The sequence below is a fragment of the Rhea pennata genome, chromosome 11, assembly GCF_028389875.1.
Source record: "Rhea pennata isolate bPtePen1 chromosome 11, bPtePen1.pri, whole genome shotgun sequence".
Taxonomy (NCBI): Eukaryota; Metazoa; Chordata; class Aves; order Rheiformes; family Rheidae; genus Rhea; species Rhea pennata.
Genome location: NC_084673.1, coordinates 3,408,955 through 3,428,549, shown reverse-complemented (window position 1 = coordinate 3,428,549; position 19,595 = coordinate 3,408,955). Strand labels below are relative to the sequence as shown.

At 49.2% G+C, this 19,595-nt stretch overlaps 2 protein-coding genes across 2 annotated transcripts; both read left to right on the top strand.

Annotated features, from left to right (window-relative positions):
• The first annotated feature begins 1,534 nt into the window (after window positions 1–1,534).
• Window positions 1,535–10,300, top strand: TRMT2B (tRNA methyltransferase 2 homolog B). The gene is made up of 12 exons (XM_062585021.1): window positions 1,535–2,113; window positions 3,013–3,067; window positions 3,573–3,692; window positions 4,165–4,264; window positions 5,090–5,160; window positions 5,638–5,784; window positions 6,525–6,619; window positions 7,188–7,402; window positions 7,524–7,625; window positions 7,993–8,112; window positions 9,312–9,411; window positions 10,031–10,300. The coding sequence occupies exons 1-12, from the start codon at window positions 1,929–1,931 to the stop codon at window positions 10,155–10,157; spliced, it is 1,437 nt and encodes a 478-aa protein (XP_062441005.1). The 5' UTR covers window positions 1,535–1,928; the 3' UTR covers window positions 10,158–10,300.
• Window positions 10,301–12,093: 1,793 nt separating this feature from the next.
• Window positions 12,094–15,779, top strand: TMEM35A (transmembrane protein 35A). Its single transcript, XM_062584658.1, has 2 exons — window positions 12,094–12,296; window positions 15,266–15,779. Exons 1-2 carry the CDS (start codon window positions 12,177–12,179, stop codon window positions 15,650–15,652), a joined length of 507 nt encoding a protein of 168 aa, XP_062440642.1. The 5' UTR covers window positions 12,094–12,176; the 3' UTR covers window positions 15,653–15,779.
• Window positions 15,780–19,595: the final 3,816 nt, after the last annotated feature.

Below are 19,595 nucleotides of genomic sequence, written 5' to 3'. Positions count from 1 at the left end.
CCCCTGCGGTCCCAGGGACACCAGGCCCTGCCCAGCAGGCAGGTGCAAGCCGGGCTGTGGTGCTCGTGGAGGGGGGGGGCTGGACCCGGCGGGTTTCCTCATCAAAGATACTGAGACTTGGCTGGGTTTTCAATGGTAAAAGTGAGGCCAAAAGGTCTGCGCTCTGATTTCAAGAACATCACAGACAGCACTTAGAACATAAATGTTTAACTGAGAATGCAATTGCTCAACTTTGGAAATTGCTTTTTGTATGCTATCCCTTGCAGTTGTGCTCCTTGCTCATGATACATCAGAAGCCTTTTGGAAAGGTTTTATCATGAGCAGTGTTCGTTTACTTGTTGCATCTGTTTTTTTTTTTTTATCTTCAAATGCTCAAGATGATGCTTCGCTTGAGAAGAGTCTTTGGGCCGGCCCCTGCTGCGTATTAGAAATGTTTTCAAAATAAAAGCTTTGATATTTCAGGACATGTGGGTAAAGTCGCCTTGAAAGTGAAAGGCTACAAATGATTCCAAGGTGAATCACGCTTTCGACAGCATCTTCAGTGATTTTTGTCAATAGAAGCCAGAAGAAAAGCTGGATCAGAAACTGGTAATTCAGTTTGCGGATACCTGATTTTTTTTCCCCCCATATTTGGTGCTTGGTTAGCAGTGAACTGTTGGTTTTTGAGATGGTGCTTTTCCTCACACTATAGAGTGAAAACCACTGGGGGAATTGGTGGGGTTTGTGCTTCTGCCTCTGAAGATGACCTTGCTAGTGGAGGAGGGCGGGTTTGCAAACACACCTCTATCTTGTTGCTTGGGCGCTGGCTGGAGATGAAGAAGAAACTCCCCTGAAACTGTATAAACTTTTCTTGAGCTCTATCTTCATAGCCTGTTACAGCTGTGTACAAGAGACATGCTACTTAAGCCACAACCTGCATCTGTATATTCTCTATTTCATTATTCAGTTCTGTACCTTTAGTCTGGAAGCCAGGGGTGGATTAATTCCTATATTTAAGAAAAAATAATGAAAATAATGGAGAGCTAAATAGCACAAGGTTTCTTTTGCCTAAAGAAAGTTGGAGTGTCTGTGTCCAGTGAGTGATAAATGCTTAATTCAGCATTTGATATGATTTTATAGTTAAATTAGTTATGGATGTGACGCACTGTGCAGCAAAAATAAAGTGCATTGAGCACTTCTGACCTTATTCTTTCCAGTTAAAATTATATTAAACTGTTATTAAAATGTTCTTTTGTGGTGGATATATATATATAAAAAAAAGACTTCTGCACTCTCTTTGGAAACTAGAGTGATAGCAGTGTAGAGCTGATTCCTAGAGATCTGATTTTTGATGTCTGTAAGAAGCCTAGATTAACTGAAGCCAGAAATGGCATACTTAAAATCTGTCCGTGGATAATTGTAAGTTGGTGGCGTGCGGCTGTGCTGCGGGCTGCGCGCCCCCGCGTTCTGCCGGGCAGGCAGCGGAGGCGGCTGCCGGCGCGTCTCGCGGTGCGAGAGCTGCGGAGCCGGGGCGGCCGCCGGGCGCGGGGAGGGGGGACGCTTCCGCGCCGGAAAGCGGCCGACCGCGGCCCTCGCTGCGGCGGGGCCCGAGCGCGAGCGGCGCAACCCCGACGGCGGCTGCAGCGGGCGAGTTGGAACATCTGCGGAGGAGAAAATAATCGTCTTTAATTGCCCCTTTCCGCTGCGTTTCTCGCCCGCCCTCGCCGTCACGGGGCTGGGCCGCTGAGCCGCAGCCACCTTTGACCCGCTGTGAGCATGGTGGGAGCGCGCGTCCCGGGTCAAACGACGGGGTTTGCTTTCCGGTGCTGTGCTTTAGTTTGCAAAGCAGGTAACGAGCGCGGTGCTCCTCTGGCCCGGTCCCCGCCGGCGCGTCCTGCTCCCCCGGGGGCCGGCCGCGGGGTTGCCGCGCCGTCCCTTGGCTCGCCGCGATGGCTCTGCCCCGCGGCGTGGGGCTGATGCACCGGCGCCTTCGCCGCCCGCCGGGCCCGAGCTGGGCTCCCCCGAGCAGCCCGCAGCAGCGGGTCCGCAGCGTGGTCACAGAGAAGAGCCGCGCGATGGAGACGAAGGAGAAGAGGAAGGCCCCGGAGGGCTGCGGCTCCTCCTGGGAAAAGAGGTATGCTGGTGGGAAACGCGCGGCGGGAGGCCAGCCCGTGCCGGCCGGGAGCTTTTCAGGCACCGAGCGCTCCGGGGGGGAAAGGGAACGAGCCCTGGGCCCGGGGGTCCATGCTGGCGGTCCGGGTGGCGGGTCAGGGAGCGTGAGCAGTCTGTCCTCCCCTTCCTAAAGCGCAGCGACCACGCAGTCCTCCCCGGCAGATTTAGTCTCGTACGGTCTTAGCAAAAAGATAGAGCAGTGGCCAAGGACGCGACCGTGCAGCTGACGCAGGAGGGATATGTCAAGGGACAGGGGATGTGACTTGCCCTGCTAGGGCCAAGCGCCGGGGGGCTCAGACCCTTCTCAGAGCAGACGGGGCAGCAAGGGGGGAGTCAAAGCCCCTGGTTTGGTGGGAGGAAGCTGCAGAGCCTGTTTGGAGCTGGAACCTGAGCTCTTAGTCCGTTTTCCTTCTATGTCTGCGCTTCTTTTCTTTTTCCCTCTGAGCTTAGTCACATCTGAACGCTTTGTTCCCTTGGCTCCAGCAGCCCGGAGGCAGATCTCCCTGCCGGGTCGCTGCCTGGGGGAGACGCTGCTCCCAGCGCTGCCCCCGAGGGGGGCCGCATGGACACCCCAGACACCCGGGCATCGTTGGGCAACCTGCTGCAAAAGGCTCGGCCTGTCCTTGGAGAGCGGATGGCTGCGGTGCCTGTGTCCCTCTGAGCAGGAAAGGCACCTGCAGAACGGGACTTTTCACCAAAACTGGTTATGAACATCCAGAGTGCAGATCTGAGCTGCCTTGTCCACCAAGCAGGCAGCCGGTACTTTGTGCCCTGTGTCAGGTTTTGTAGCACACAGATGCAAACCTGGTTGTATTGGGAGGCAAGTAATGCTGGGCACTGTCGATGTGTTACGCTTTCCAGGTTAGCGGATGTGGCCACTCCGCTGTGGAGGCTTCCCTACGAAGAGCAGCTGCAGGTAAGATGGGTTCACGTGGACTTTTGTCCCTTGCTGTCCCAGCTACTCCTTCCATCCCTCCTCCAGCAACCTCTGCTGTTGAATCTTTTAGCCTGTTCAGACCCCTTTAACTGCTTCTTTAATTCTTCAATTATTCTGAAAGACAGCAAATAGTGAAGTACCCTATGGGTGGCCTCTGCGATAACGAATAGCCTGGGAGCGTGTTCTTGCACGGTGGTCCTGTCCGGCACAGGACAGCCGGGGAGCGGTGGCTTAAGGGCCTCTGATGGGCTGCAGAGACTCCCTTGGACCCAGAGCTCTTGGGTCACGGACTCGGGCTTTCGCCCTCCGTTGCTCGGAGTGGTGGCAGTGCAGAGTGCCGTGAAAAGGCCAAGTTTCTCTAGGGCTACGTCCTGCCTGCAGCGTTCCCTCCTGCCTCGTGCGAGCCACGCGAGCTGGGCGACCAACAGCTTCCCGCTGTCCTGTGGCCTTGCGGGACTGCTCCTGGCTTAGGACTCCTCCGCAGGTGAAGTACGAAAGCCAGAGGAAGGCTTTGCGGACGCTGGCGTCCCGTCTCGAGGAAGCGGGCATAGATGCGCACAGACCTGGCGGACTCTGCTGTCCTCTCCGTCCTATAGTCCCTTCGGTGAGTATCTCACGGGGATGCTGCCTGCTCCGAGGCCCGGGTGGACTGTCACTCAGCTCCTGAAGAGTTTTGCAGTGGGAATTAACTGGTTGCAGTGACGGCTGGGACAGCTGCTATCCTTGCTTGTAGGAGCGTGAAATGGGCCTGCTGACTAGGAGCCCTGGCTTTGTGTCCAAGCCGAGCCTCCAGCAAGCTTCACTTGAACCAGTCTAGTTTCTGAAAGGCCCTGCCTGGACTGCCCCAGGTCTCGCTCCCCGATAAACCTGTCACCGTTCTATCAGAGAGCTGGTTTTTTCTTCCCAAAACAATTTTTTGGGGTCTTAAGCACAAACTCTGTTTCTGCACGTTGCACATTTGTGTGTTTCTTCCTGCGTTGCTAATTAAACACCTAGACTAGCTTTTGGCTTTCCTTCGTGACTTTTTTTTTTTTTTTTTAATCTAAGACTTTACTTTTCCTTCTTTTTTCCTTTAGCCCGTCATTAATGGCTACCGAAACAAATCCTCCTTCTCGGTGAACCAAGGACCGGATGGGAACCCCAAAACCGTGGGCTTGTACGTGGGAACTGGCAGAGGTGAGCGCAGGACAAGGCGCTGGGTCGAAAGCCACCGCAGCGCGCGGGGCTCCCGCTGAGCCTCTGCCGCGACGTGCCCGAATCCTATGGCGTGCCAGCAGAAACGCCCCCGAGCCTGCGGCAGCCGGCGTTAGCTAAGTTTTAAAACCTCAGTTTATTAGTTGAAGAAAGCCCAGCTTGTAATTTGCTAAATGCAGCGGTAGAAAAGGTATCAGTGGTGTAGCAGCGCCTCGGTCATTCATCTTTGCTCTTTCCATCTGCGGCATTCCCGGGTTTTCCGGGCGCTCCGGAAGGCTGTGCTGACTGGGGACGGTGCGGGGCTTTGTGCGGAAAATAGCCACACGGATGTGCTTTACCTCTGACTGCAGAAGATTGGGGTTTAAGCCGACGGTGGGAACGCTGCCTCCAAGCCAGCCAAAACTGCCTCGCTGCTTTAAGCCCACACCGCTGATCTCCGGTTAGAAAAGCAGCTCGCTCTGCTCCTGCTCCCTTGTTTAAGGCCGGTGCTGAGCTTCCCCTTGAAGCTTTACCAGGCATTTAAACGAGCTGTCCGAGCGCTCGCCTCTCCACGGAAGTCAGCGATAACAGTCGCTGGCCAGGGGAATTCTGGCATGACACGAAGAACATGCTACCCAGAATCTCATAGGGTTTACGGGGGAATTTAGGCATCAGACAGTTTTGCTTGTGATTTTTCTTTTTCTTGTCTTTACAAGAGGACAATTTTGGGGGGCAGACCTTTCTACAGTTCAGCCTGTTGGACGCTGCAGTCATTTACTGCTCCCTGCAGGGAAGCAATTAAATTAAAATCTGCTTGTCTCTCTCCAGCAAGAAATATTGTCTGCGTGAAAGCGGACCACATGGAGAACATACCCACAAAACACAAACAAGTAGCCCAGGTAAAAACAAAACAAAACCTCCTCCCCCCCCCCCAAAATCTTATCTATGTCTAGACTGGGGAATAGAGTGGTGCTGCAATAACATTTTATTTGGGGGAAGGCTACGCTTGTGCTTGTGCGGGGCTTTCAAATCCATTTGCATGTTGTGACAATTTCCAGTCCTTGCCCAAGTATTTTTGAGAACAACAGTTAGCGTGAGAAACTCTACACTGACCTGGCGGACAAGGTTAATCGAGTGACGATGAAATCCTGCAAATCTGTTAAAACGTGTGAAAATCGTACATCGAAATGATCGAAGCGTCTTGCTTTCCAGTAACTAAACTCTGGCAGAGCTTTCGCTCAGTGCGTTTCAAGGAAATGGAAAAAGCCGACGATAACGGCAGGGCGGCCGCCTGTCTCGGGCAGAGTCACGCCAAGGCCAGGGCAGTAGATTGAGGCGCCTTCGCTGTCCTCCGAGCGCGTTTCCTTCCTCCGCAGTGCTACGAGGAGTTCCTCCGGCGCTCCCCGCTGGAGCCCTGCATCCTCTTCCACCGCGGCGGACACTGGCGGGAGCTCGTCGTCCGCACCAACAGCCGCGGCCACACCATGGCCATCGTCACCTTCCACCCCCAGCAGCTGGGCCACGTGAGTGCATGGGGAACCTGGACCCTGGCAGCAAGGACACCGGCTGCCTGGGCCTGGAGGTCCCGCTGCTGGTGTGTCCCCACTCCCCACATCCTTCTGGGGAAGGTGGAGGAGACTGGAGACAGAGTGGAGGTTTCTGAGAAGGGCCTGAAGTGAGCACCCTTGTCCAGGTGTCCTAGTGAGCAACAGGCATGAGCCTGGCAGTGGTCCGGAGAGCGCAGCCTGTTTTTCCATTTAACGGAGAAGGAAAAAGAGGCTATTCCTTTCTCCTCATCCACGAAGCCTGACATTAACCAGATGTTTCTGGATGGAGTGCAGCCATTTTACGTAGAAGATTTCAAAGCTGTCCTGAATTAAGCATCGATTTATTGCTACACAGCTAAAGCAGGCTTCACTTCACATGCACAAAAAGCTGCTGATGGGCAGTTTTGTATCCACAGACCTATGGACAAATCTAGTATCGAGTGAGACAAGTCAGTATCAGGGTCCCCCAGCCTATAGGACATCTGGTACAGAGGAAATAATGGCAGGACCTACCTAAGGATAGGCAGGACCCGGTCAGTGACGATGCCCGAACTATGCTGTTCATGCCGTGTTCAGCCTCGCACGGGGTTTATGACGGTGCAGTGTTACATCTAGGCTTTTCAGGGGAGCACCAGACCTCCTGGCTGGGTGTATAGCTGGTGCGAGGTGTCTAAGCGATTACCCATGTACAGTATTTTCTTTCTTGCTCTTGACAGGAGGCACTGACTGCTCAGAAAGCCTTGCTTAAGGAGTTCTTCACTTGTGGACCTGGAGCAGTTTGTGCCTTGACTTCGCTTTATTTCCAAGAGAGGTAAATGTGCTGACACTTCTAAAACTTGCAGTGTGCTGTTGTATGGAGGAAATGCCCCAGGGGAAGACTGAAAACAAAGCTTTCCCCTTTTCTCACCCATCCTTGATCATGCTCAAGTTCTACCAATTCAGGGAGCACTTCAAGAGAATGACAGATGCTTGGATGGCTTTCTTGCCAACAGGACTTTGAGATGGTCACATCTTTTCTTTATCTTGAAGCACCTGAAATACTTTAATACACTCTGGTTTTACCTCATGGGAGTTTTGAGCCTAGGAAACCAAAGAAAAAACGTCTAAAGGAGACTTCCCACAACAACGAATCAAATTAGCAGCTGAACTGGGAATATATCCTAGAATTCCTGTCTGACAGTCAGTCATTTTGACCTGCTGATGAATTTTATGTTGTGCAAGTCACAGATCCCTTACTGTTGAAATGTTCACAAGAAATAAAAGCAGGTGTGGGGAGAACCATTCTCCCCTTCAGACAAGCACCCCAGGAGCAAAAATGGAAATACAATAATTCTTTGCAAACTCTGCCTCCTAATGGCTCATTGTGTTTGTTCCTCGAGCACTATGACCCGCTGTTCCCACGAACAGTCACCCTACCAGCTCCTTTATGGAGAACCACACATCTTTGAGGAGCTGCTTGGCCTGAAGTTTCGCATCTCTCCAGATGCGTTTTTCCAAGTAAACACACGTGGAGCAGAAGTGCTGTACCAGGAGGTTGGGAAGCTGAGCCAGGCTGCTGGAGACACTGTCCTCCTCGATGTCTGCTGTGGCACGGGTGAGCCAGCGGCTGTGGAACATGAATAGTGTGAGCCTGGCTATGACTAGGCTTGTGACTTGCTCTCCCCTAGTTTTTTCAGCTTGTAACTCCAGAGTATTTTTGTATCCCTCATTTCCAGGCACAATTGGTCTCTCTCTGGCTCGCCAGGTGTCTGAGGTTATTGGTATTGAGATAGTGGAGAAGGCAGTGGAGGATGCTAGGTGGAACGCGGCATTCAACGGTGAGTTCAGACTCACCTGCAGTCAGTGGTGCCAAAAAGGGGAGGTACTTCGTGTTAGAACTGCCCCCCTCCCCTTGCTTTCAGAAGATGTAACTGTGCTCCTTCCCTCGCTGTGTTATTGATGTGATAATAAGACTGGAGCTGGGCGATCATGTGGGAAATATGTGGTTGGGACAGTGTGCAGAATCAGTTGGGAGAGATGGTCAGTGCTGATGTGGGGAGCATCTTTCTATAACACATGCATTTCTCAAATACCCTCCAATGATAAGATGCTTTGATATTTGCTTTGCCTAAGCAGACCTTCTTTCTCTTCGTATCTGAGCGATTGCCTGTTCTTGCACTGTGTGTTTGCCATTTTGCTTCACAGGAATTTCAAACTGCCAGTTTCACAGTGGGAAGGCAGAGACTGTGTTACCGCAACTCCTGTCATCGTGGAAGGATGACCGGCCCCTTGTTGCTGTGGTGAACCCAGCCCGGGCTGGACTCCGTAAGAGAACATGCTATTTATTCTCAGTCTTAAAAGAGGGAATTTTGAATGAGAATGTCAAGCCCTTTGCTCACTTAGTGTCGAGTCCTTCACCTGGTTGCTGACAGCAACCAAAAGCAGCTGTTTCAGAAGGAGTAAGAAATTCTGCAGTCGGCAAGCTTGGCCATGGTGCTGTTGCCCCACTGAGCTCAGCAGGCTCGTGGTGTGCTCTGAGACAGTCAACTCTTTCATAAGGCTGAAACGCGGCTTTGGGGCTGCTTTTGGCTCTTCCTTTGTGAGAAGGCAAAAAGCGGGCCATGTCCATCAGTCTTTTCTGTAGAGTCTGCCTTCTCTTAAAGCAGACTCTAATCTTCTTCCATCTTTCATAGACTCAGAGAACATTTGAGAATTGAAAGCCTCTGGAGGTCTCTGGTGCAATCCCCCAGCCAAACCAAGCTGACTTCAGAGTTAATTAGGTTGTGCAGGGCTTCCTACAGTTGAGGCTTGAACGTCTCCAAGAATGGAAATCCCCAAGCTTCTCCTGGCCTCATCCCAATGTCTGACACCCCCCCCCTTCAAAAATGTTTTTCCTAATGCATCTAACTGGAATTTCCCCTTGCTGCAACACTTCTGTTGCTGCTTGTCATCTCACTGTGCACCTCCAAGAAGAGTCTGGCTCCATCTTCTCTATAATCTTCTCTATAACCCTTCTATGAGGCCCCTGAAGACTGTAAATGGATCCTCTCCTTCTTCTTCAGTTTAAGCAGCCACAGTTCTCAGGCTCTCCTCATACATGCTGTGCTCCTGCCTTCTGAGCATCTTGGTGGCCTTCCCTGCACTCACTCCAATGTGTCCTGGGAAGCCCTAAATAGGACACAGCATGCAGATATGCTCCCATAAGTATACAGGGAAGGTTTTACCTGACTGTTTCATTTAACAGATCTTCTCTAATCATCTGTTCTCCTGGGAAGCAGAAGAAGTCCTCCCTTGGCTCTACCCTGCCAGAATTGGCTGAGGTGCTGGCAGCATGAGATGCATCCTTGGTTTCCTGAAATCCTGTGTCTTTTACAGGACATGACAAAATATGCAGTATTCTCTTTTCCCTTTATTTCTGTCAGTTCATTGAAATTCTGTGGTGCTGGACCTGTAATTGTTCCTTCTGGAGAACATGCTGTCACGGTATCTCACTAGCCAAGCTTGGTGTCCTTCCGTTTTTGCAGATTACAGGGTTGTGCGAGCCATCCGAAACTGCAAGGCCATCCGAAGGCTGCTCTACATCTCCTGCAAGCCAGAGGGTGAAGCCATGAGGAACTTCCTTGAGTGAGCACCCTGCTCCCTTCCTTTCCACTGACATTAGTGATAGACCTTACTGTGCCATGAGGACAAAGACACAAATATCTGATGGTTGCTCAGGAAGATTTTATTGTGACTGAATTTCACTAGATTAATTCTGCAGGTGTGATCCAGGCCTAGCCAGTCAGTGGGATATTCAGTCCCCTAGGTTCAATGCAAGAACATTGGTCCACTATCCAAAAAAAAAAAGTGAAGTCAATGGGATTAGTCACCTGCTTAAGGTTAATTAAATAATTACATGCTTTTCTGGGGCAGACACATCTGCAGATGATAAAACTCCTGCAGATACCCTATGAAGGGTACTGCCAGACTGAAGACCATTTCCTCATGGTATTTTCTCTGAGCTGGGATGGCTTGTGAGAAGTGAAGCCTTAAACCTGCCACCAACCCTTCAGCTTTTCCCTGAAGTTTTCAGCGTCTGTTTGGGATTCAATATAGGGGGCTCCATACTTGTTATTGGTGTCAACTGCAGACGCTCCTGGATGTTAGCCAAACAGTAGATACAAACACTTAATGCACCCTCTGCAGTGGGAAAGCTTCTGCTTTTGGTCTAAAGTATGCGCTTTGAACATCTTGCTTTCTGTAGATTGTGCTGTCCACCCAACCCCAGGAAGAAGCTAGCAGAAGAGCCGTTTGCCCCCACGTTGGCTGTACCTTTTGACATGTTTCCGCATACGGCTCATTGTGAGCTGGTGCTGCTGTTCACCCGCTGATGAGCCAGGCAGGTACGCAAGCTCTGTGAGCTGAGGAAGAAACCTCCAGATGTTCTGAAGGCTGGAATGGATGTGGTTATGTTTTTAATTTATTTTCTTGGAATGTGTATAGAAATAAATAAATATTTTTGCTGTTACCTTGGGATGCCTGATCTGTGTGGAGACAATCAGATTTCTGGAGGCAAAATGATTTTTGGTATCTCTTCATCATCCCTTCCTCCCCTTCACATCTCTCCTTTGTCTGCTGGTCAAAGCAGCCTCAAACTCTTCACCATCTCCCTGGTATTGTGGATTTTCACCACCAGCATGCAAAAACAAAGCACTAAAATTCCCACTATATTTTCTGATACTGTTATGTCATTAGTTCTCTGTGTGCTTCATGGCTATTTCAGGTGTTTTTAAGTTGATAGTGAACTTTATAGAAAAACTTCAGGAACTAGAAATTTCACTGTTTCTGTGAATTGAAATGAAGAGGCAACAGACATCAGTTTCTCTTCTTCCACAGCACCGTCCCCTGCTAATGCTTGTTGATACCTAAATATGAAATGCCCCCTAGGAAGTCAGCAGCAACAAGCTGTTTTCTTACCAGTTTGCACTGGGACAGCTAATTCAGAAATCTAGTTTACTTTGAATCTGGCCTGCCATGCTGGAAACCTTGCTGCTGCATGAAGTGCTATTTCTAGTTCTCACCACCTCCTCAAAAGATGAGGCTGCTACAAACTGTAGGTAAGTCCAGGTGAGGAAAGATTTCCCTCTTGTTTTGTGAACTTTTGTTGTTTTTCTGTTTGTTTGTTTGTTTGAGTTATGACACTTATGTTGTATTGAAATTACCTTCAGGGTTAATCCTGGTCATCTAGGCCAGAACAGTAGTAAGAATACATATATACAGCTAAGCCATGGAATTTGACTCTTGACTCAGAAAACTGGTGAAGGTGAATAAAGGGTTAACAAACTACTTAGGACAGGCACTTGTCCCTGCATCCTTAAGGGTTACAGTTCTGGATATTCTTCACAGATTTTTAACTTCTGTGCTAACAAATGCTGATCTTGGAAAAAACAGCTGCAACCAGTCAGTTCTCAGACTGTGCAATCTTAAAATGTGTGGGGTCAGCACTTGGGACTTGCTACAACAGACAGATGCTAGACCAGAAAGGGAGGCAAGGGGGGAGATTCCTCACTCGTCTCTTGTGCTATCCCATGAGCATAAGATTTTTGCACACTTTTACAGCATCTTGTCTATAGTTCTTAGTGAGGGATGTAGTTTTCCAGCAGTGCTGTTTGTATAATTATATCTTGGCTTCTCGCTGTGAGATGATGACTTTGAATCAGAAAGTGAGACAGCATCAGGAAATTGTTCCCGCAGTCTCTGAAGACTAAACGTACAGGACAAGCGATAGAGCTTGTCTGCGATGTGGGGAAGCACAGTATCTTGACTGTCCCCTTTTGGACATCAGATTCTAGGACCATTACAGGGACAAGACATCTCTTTTACTCCTCTGGGGCAAATATATTAAGCAATATATGGTTTCCTGTGTATTAGCTATTGAGTATCTGAAAAAACGCTGCATGTTTGTAACCAGTCTGTGTACTAGTGATCCCCAACTCCCTTTACTCTCTAGTAGGCTGCTCCAGTGTCCTCTGCTAAAATGTCATCGTTTTCCCGCTAGTGAGCAACTGTGCTATGTGCTTTGCTGCCTTCCCACCTCCCTAGAACTGGCTCTGCTTCAGCTTTGCGTGTGTAACTTATGCAGCACGCAAGGAAACAGAGGACTGTTTAACCATGGCAGTGGTGAGTGCTCCTGTAGCTCAGCAGGTGCCAGTGATGGCCTGGCTCCGGTTGCATTGCTGTGGGGCACTAGGACCCGGAGGCTGCTGAGCAGAGGAGGCCGAATCCCTCTCCCGCTGTCATCTGCTGCTTCTGCAGCCTTATTCCTCATCTCCTTCCATGGTGGCGGACTACCTCCTGCCCGAGCGGCCAGCCACAGCAAGGCCTCGCTAGGACCGCTTCGCAGCAGATCGATGGCATCTCCCAGGACCATCACCATCGTTGCCCTCTCGGTGGCCCTGGGGCTCTTCTTTGTCTTTATGGGGACCATCAAACTGACTCCTCGGCTCAGCAGAGATGCCTACAACGAGATGGTGAGTACGGCGGTGCCGGCAGTGTAGGAGACGTGCTCCTGGCAGGGCTCTCCCCCCTGAACCTTGCAGCAGGAGCAGCCAAGCAGGAGCAAAACGTCTGCAGAGGGATACAGAGACGGCGATGGAGCCCTGAGCGACAGCAGGGAGAGGGAAGGGGGCTCTCCAAAGCCTCTCCACCTCTTTATTTGGTGGATCCAGAGGGAAACAAATAATACGCAGACGGAGACTACCCTGGCAGCCTTTTGCTTGGGCTCTCTTGGAGCCTGTTTACAGAGAAACCTCCTGTGTGTAAGGACAGGGTTGGGAGGAGGCAGGGGAAACGAGCAGGATGGAGTATGAAGGCACTCTGATGCCTGCAAAAACATGGGGAAATGAAGGTCTCCATAAGGCAAAATCTGAGGGAGGGCATAGCAGGGAGGTCGATCTGGGATGGGGGGGGAAGGGGGGGAATAGTAACCCCAGGAAAAGAAGAAAAGGAAAAAGAGATACCTGCCGGCTTTGGAAGCCACATAATCATTCTCAAAATTATCTGTGCTTTAAAGCAAGGATAATGACAAAGACTGTACCTACCTCACCAAACTTGTGTGGAGATTAATTTGTGACTATGAAGATTATTTGTGACTATGAAATGCATTGAGATTCTTAGCCAGAGGAAGAAGATATTAATAATAGTTGCATTATTATAATTATTTATTATACTAGGCTGAGATTGCAGCCTCTCCTCCTCTTGCAAATGTGAAAAGGGTGAGAAGAGGAAGGAGAAGTTGCTCTGTGCATTTTTCAGCTGGTTAGCAAGTTTTCATTGCTCTCTGCCCTGGGCCAAACCTGCCGCAGAGCTTTACTTGCTGCGAGCTGCAGGCACGCTGGGGGACCATCCTCTGCATTTTGCTTTCTGTCTGTTTGCTTGCTCTCCTGCTCCCTCCCTGCCCTGTTTTTATTACATTTATTGCAATGGCTGAAAGGTGTTGGTATTATTTTTGGGCCCCTAAGAAGTAGTGATGGAAGTTTCCAGCACATTCTGTGCTCTCCCATCTGTGCACCTGCCCAGCTGCTTTTCCTGAGCTCTCAAATAACATCTGAATTGCAGTGCCTTGCCTGCACCCCAGCCTAGAGAGCTCAGCAAGAGGAATCACCAAGAGACAACTGGGTAGCAAGAGATGAAGACAAAATGTCCAGAAAATAAAGTTCTTAAGCTGCTGCTGCACAAAAAAATACAGGAAAAAGCGCTGAAACTTGAAAAGCATTGCAAAATTTTTGCTCTCTATAATACTTTACTTCTCTGAGAGTCCCTTCCCTATTTTCCAAAAAGAATGAGGCCTACATGTAGGAATTATCCCCATTTTTACAAAAGAGAAAGCAGAGGAGTTCAAATATTTGACAGCATTATCATTCTTAATACTCTGTATTATAACATGTTCATGGCTCATTAGGCTTTTTTGCTTTTTGCTGTGCTGTGCACTAGGGTGGTCTGTAATGTAACAGAGACTGAGAACTTGATCTTGCCAATCATTAAGTACGGCCTCTTGCCCCAAGTAAACACAGAACCTCTGTTACCTACTTTCAACACCAAATTTACAGTTGATATCATTCAGTAAAAAGAGTGCACATTAGCTGGTGTATTAAAACATTGAAAATAGTACCATTCCATAAAGCACTCTAATAGGTCTTATTATAAAGCTGTATTTTTCACAACAGGCTTTGAGGAGAGGTTTTCTTCACTGAAGATTTAAAGTGCATTCTTAAAATACATACCCTTGGAGTAGAAATGTCCTGGGATCTTTAGCTGTTTAGTAACAAGAATGCTGAACACTTTTTTTAGCTGCATTTGAAGCACTTCATCAGCTTCTCTAAGAAGGAAGCAGCAAGGTTTACAGGGCAGTGAGGAAGTTTTGTATGCCAGTAATGAATGTTTCCACAATTACATCTGAGGCAGATCTATGCTCTGATTAGCACACATGAGATCTGCACAGCCATGTACCTGAGATTAGGGCTTCCATTTCTCTCTCCCTGATTTGGCATCAGAGAACACAGTGGCAGGAATATCTGCAGGAATAGTATATTCAAGTGCAAATTGAAATAATATCAGACATTGCAATTAATTAGGAACATTAAAGTAATTAAGAACATTATTTAAAAAATAAGAAAAGCAAATACTTAGCTGAAGAAAAAAAAGTCTCCAGTACTTAATATTCAAGTGCAACAACTTAAATGTATCTAAGGAGAGATGTTATTTTTTTTCCTGTCAGAATGAGGTGTCTGTTTAAGAAGATTGTAACTATAATGCTTCTAAATCCAGGAGAAACCAGACAGCAAGGATGGCAAAATTCAGCTTGCTTTTATCAGAAGGAAAGAAGAGATTGTAAAGCTCTGTAAGAACAGGAGGAGAAGCCCTGGTGAATCTCAACTTTGATGTATAGTCTTGTGCTAAGGTTGTACTGGGATATTCTGGTTGCTTCGAGGTGGAAAGGAACTTCTGTTTTTGCTTTGTCCTTTGGCTTTGCAGGGACTAGGTGCACTGGTTAATTATAACGGGCATGCTACTTTTGGAGAGAAGTATTTTTTAATACCCTGGTTCTGCACTGTTAATTTTAGTGATAGCAACTTCAGACTTCAGGAGAAGGTACCCTTGGCCTGGTCCTAGCTCAGGAGGTGGGTGCTGCCCTGCAGAGCTGGTTTCCAGCTAGGAGACAATGTATAGAACTCCAATGTATAGGAGAGAATGTATAGAACTAGGAGACTCATCCAGCTAGGAGACAACATATTCCTCCTTAAAGGGGGAATTGCAGGCTGATGGTGAGTGTGAATATCCTTCCAACAGAAGCTTTAAGGGAACGGTCTGGGTATCAGGCCAGTGGGGTCTGTGGCAACTGAAGCAATCTTTACATTGTATTGTAGATCGCTCTATTTCACTGAAAGCCTTTTTACTTCCTCGCATTATGGTGCTCTACACTATTACTGTTTGATTTCAGAAACGAGCCTACAAAAGCTACGTGCGGGCCCTTCCCATGCTGAAGAAGATGGGAGTCAGCTCTATCCTTCTCCGCAAGAGCATCGGTGCCCTGGAAGTTGCATGTGGCATTGTCATGACTCTGGTGCCTGGTCGCCCCAAGGACGTGGCCAACTTTCTCCTCCTCCTCCTCGTGCTGGCTGTGCTCTTTTTCCACCAGCTAGTGGGGGATCCACTCAAGCGTTATGCCCATGCCCTAGTCTTTGGGATCCTGCTTACTTGCCGCTTGCTGATTGCCCGCCAGCCTGAGGAGCAGCCGCCAGAAAAGAGGATCCTGTCCGTGAATGGGGACGAGCAGCCACTTGTCCACGAGGCAGCTCCTGAGAAAGGGAAAATGAAGGTATCCTAGTTGAGTGTGTTTGAGGAATACGGACCCGTGAGGCAGCTCTCTCCTAAAGCACCCAGAAAATTTGTTTTTTATTTACCTATTTATATATTTTTGGCTGTCTAAATAAAGTTGCACTTAAGATCTGAGAGCCCTGGGGTATGTTTATGCTGCAGTTGTGCTTTTGCTGCTGCCTTGTAAGGTAGAAAAATACAAGCTGGCTTTAAACTAGATAGCTTGGAGGCTATTCATTTGTAGCCTGGCCAGAGGAGCACTTGCCTCAATAGGAGCTGCAAAACCAGTCTTGAGAGCATGGGCAAATACCTGGGCAGTTAGCCCATGCTAACTCAGTGCTGCTGGAAAGGGGCAATTAGTCCCTGAGCTGGACAGTTTAAACCTAGCTTGAATATGCCTCTGCTACATTGCAATCGTGGCAGCAACTGCTGTGTAGAACATAACCAGAGTGCCTAGGGCACATGTCCCTGCGCTGGCTTGTGCAACCCACCTCCCAGAGCTATCTGATCAGTAAATACATGTTTTCTTTTACCTAGTCAGAACAAAAGGACCTTACTGAGCATAACTAATAGCTTTTGCATTTGAGGGAGGGCCCTTTACTCTCTGCTGCCTCTGTGACCAGCCCTGTGTTGGGTGTCCCATGGGACACCCATGTTCCCATGGTTCTCCAGGGAAAACAGGGGATGCCACTATTTCCCTCTTCCTTGATTTCCACAGTTTGCACAGGTTCTAAAACTGGGGCAATGCCCTGGCAAGAGTAACTGGTTTTCCCTGCTTCACATGAGCCACTGGTATCCCTTCACCCCTCTCAGCAGACAGCAAGGATTCCTGGTGCGGGGATGAGGAGAACTGCCCAAAGAATTGTTTTTACCCAGTAATAAATCCCAAAGTTTCAAAATGTGTGCCTGCTGCTGGCAAAAAGCATCGTGCTCCCTATTTCCTTAGAAGACGGGTGGGGAGGGGAGGTCCCCTATTTCACTACTGTAACTTTATAGAATTGTTGGTTACTGCTAATAGGTAAGTGTCTGAACCTGCCCAGGTACCTCATTGTGCATCCCACATGCAGCTTGAGTGAGCTGGGGGGAAGTCCTGTCACAAAAGCCTGAATCCCTGTGTGTTGTATCTGAAATCTTCTGGAGTGTCATGAGAAGCGTGTTTTAAGTTTTGTTTGTTTTCTCGATGTTTGTCTGTTTTCAGTTCTTATTTTCTTAATTATTCATAAAAATAAACTTTTTGAAATTTGGAGGAAAATGTCTCCACAGTAGACAATTTTTTTGAGATGCATCTGAAAATATTTTTCATGGGCTCAAAAAATGCACCTAAAACAGGCAGAATCATGTTAAGCAAAATCCACCAAGAAAGACAAGTTGTAAATGGAAACCATCTGAACATTACTGGACTGTGCATTAACTACAGGCATGTAGGAGGCACTGGACCACTTTCTCCCCCATGATATTTCTATAAAATTGATCGATGTTCACATGCAGCATATCCCGTTCTGATCCTCTATTTTTCCTCTGACACAAGGCCACCTCAAATCCATGTATGATTTCCTACACTTCCTGAAAGACTAGACTGAAGTCACTTCTTCATTCAAAAACAAGTGAAAATATCACCAACTCAAAACCCCATCAAGGTGTACATGCCCACATGAAGCACTCCCAAGTGTATTGCTGCAACCTTTTGGCCAGCTACTACTCCCAAGTGCACCTTTCTCTAACTCAGTGAAGAAATGCTTGTGTCTATCTCTTGTAACTCTTCACTAAAACCTATATGGATGCCACAGTAATAAAATCAGTGTGAAACATTCAGTGCAGCAAAGCTTATTCCTGCAAACACCTTGTTAACTAGATGTGACATGAAAGAACTTCTGAAAAAAAAAATTCCTCTTCTGCAAGAATGTGAAATTACTCATCTCCAGCAGCAGCTAGTTACTACAGAAGATACAGCTCTTCTTGGATCCCAGTAACAAGAGCTCTGTGTTTATCTATATTGGATTGACCTCCATCGTTGCCTCCCAGCATTAGCAAGCTATTTTTGGAAGCCACCACTCATCTTTGCTTGGCGATAAGGCACCAGGAACTAATTTAGTCCTTTCACAACATCACATTATGCTAATTTCCCCTTCCTGATTTGTTTGGTTTTGCTTTTCTCTATTTTTCTCTCCCAACTCTTCTCACCCAAACGCTGTGCAGCAGGGCCGGGGCCTGCCCGAGGTGGGCGCCGGGGGGGGGGGAGGGGGCGGGCTGCGGCCTAGCTTCGCGGCCGGCCGGAACCGGCGCGGAGCGCTGCGCCATGCCAGGAGCAGCTCTGCTCTGGCAGCGGGAGGACAGGAAGCACCGCCGAGCTCGGCCATTTTCAGCCTTCTACGCCCCAAGCGCGCAGCGCTCGGGCAGCCTCTCCCCTACCACACGCCGCCCCCTCCCCCCCAGGCTGGAGCGCGCGCGCCCCAGGGCGCATGCGCACAGCGAGCGCGGCCGCACGCTTCACTCTTCCGACGCGTGTCGTAGTGCGCATGCGCCTGGGAGGGGGGGTTGGAGCGGGTGCCCATAGGCGGTGGCGACGCGGCGCAGCGCGCATGCGCGGGGCGGGGCGCGGAGGTTTGAACTGCGGGGCGGTTGAGGAGAGCCGGGCAGCAGGTAACGGCGGCGGCGGCGGGAGGGCTGGTAACCATGGCAACGACCCGGTGCGGGGCGCGGGGGCCGCAAGGCGCGGGCCCGGGGTGTGCGCGCGCGCGTGTGTGTGTGTTGGGGGGGGGGGTCACTCGTGAAGAGGACAACGTCTCCCCCGCGGCATGAGCCGCGGCGGCGGCGCCCCGCGGAGGGGCGGGGGGGCCAGGCCTGGCGCCCGCCCGCCATCCCCGCAGAGCCGCCGCCATGAGGGGACGGACGGCTCCGGCCGCGGGGGAGACGCTGAGCTGTGGTGACGGGAGGGCTGTAGTCTCACCCCTTCCCGAGGTGCGCTCAGGACACGGGGCGCTGGGAGGGGGTGGGTGGGGGGTTCTGCCCTGGCACCGGTATGTTTCAGTCCACGCCGTGTCGCCTTGACCACAGTAACTGGCTTCAAACCAAACCTTCGGTACCGCCAACGCGCTGTCACCGTGCTTTGGAGGAGATCTCGGCGTAGCCAGCCAGGGATTACTGCTCTGAGCATGCCGGACAGGGAGGTCTGTGAGCAGTAAAGCCGTAGGAAAACAGGAACGATTCCGACATCCTGAGCTAGTGAGAGCTGAGAAGGGAGTATGAGCTCAAATTCATTCCATTTTCGTGTGGCAGGAAAACTGGGAAGCAAAAGATAGCTTCCAGCAATGCAAGGGCATGCAGGCACACTCTACAAAATCCAGGAACTTGTAGCAGAATTTCATGTTCTGTGGACAAATGTTGGCATCTGTAGCATGTTCGGGAGAAAATCCTGTTTTTTCTGATTGCATTTCATCCAGAACTAGGCTGGTTTGCTGTATTGATGGCTCTTGTGATTCACCTGGAAGTCTATGAAAATTTCATCTTTTCTTTGAAATCCTAGCTGCTGGGTTGAAAGATTATGTGAAAATACTAACTTCTTTTTAGGGAGATATTCTGAAGAAAAAGCTTGAAAAAATGAAGCAATACAGTGCTTCCTAAAAGTATTGAAAATAAGGTATGTTTTTGGGTTTTTTTGTTGTTTTTTGCTTTTCAAGATTGTAAATGGGCTAGTTTATGTACATCAAACCTGTTATGTCAAGTTCTGTGTGAAGCTGTTCAGATGATGTGTATACAAAAAGTTATTTCCTTATCAAGGCTGGAAACATGCTTCTATTTAATATTCCATGAAATAAGAAGAAAAGTGTTGTTATGATTCTCTGATATCTGTGTACTACCTTTCAGGATGTTGACTGATTACATTGATATAAACAGTGCAATGAAGTAAACTGATAATGCACAAAATAAGAAAAAATGTTGATTTGTGTTTTGCT

Excerpts from the sequence above, each read along its gene's own strand:
- TRMT2B (XM_062585021.1), top strand. The coding sequence starts at position 1,929 with ATGGCTCTGCCCCGCGGCGTGGGGCTGATGCACCGGCGCCTTCGCCGC. Across the intron at positions 7,403-7,523 it reads CGATGTCTGCTGTGGCACGG|GCACAATTGGTCTCTCTCTG; the intron begins GTGAGCCAGCGG and ends CCTCATTTCCAG. Across the intron at positions 9,412-10,030 it reads GCCATGAGGAACTTCCTTGA|ATTGTGCTGTCCACCCAACC; the intron begins GTGAGCACCCTG and ends TGCTTTCTGTAG.
- TMEM35A (XM_062584658.1), top strand. The coding sequence starts at position 12,177 with ATGGCATCTCCCAGGACCATCACCATCGTTGCCCTCTCGGTGGCCCTG. Across the intron at positions 12,297-15,265 it reads GAGATGCCTACAACGAGATG|AAACGAGCCTACAAAAGCTA; the intron begins GTGAGTACGGCG and ends GTTTGATTTCAG.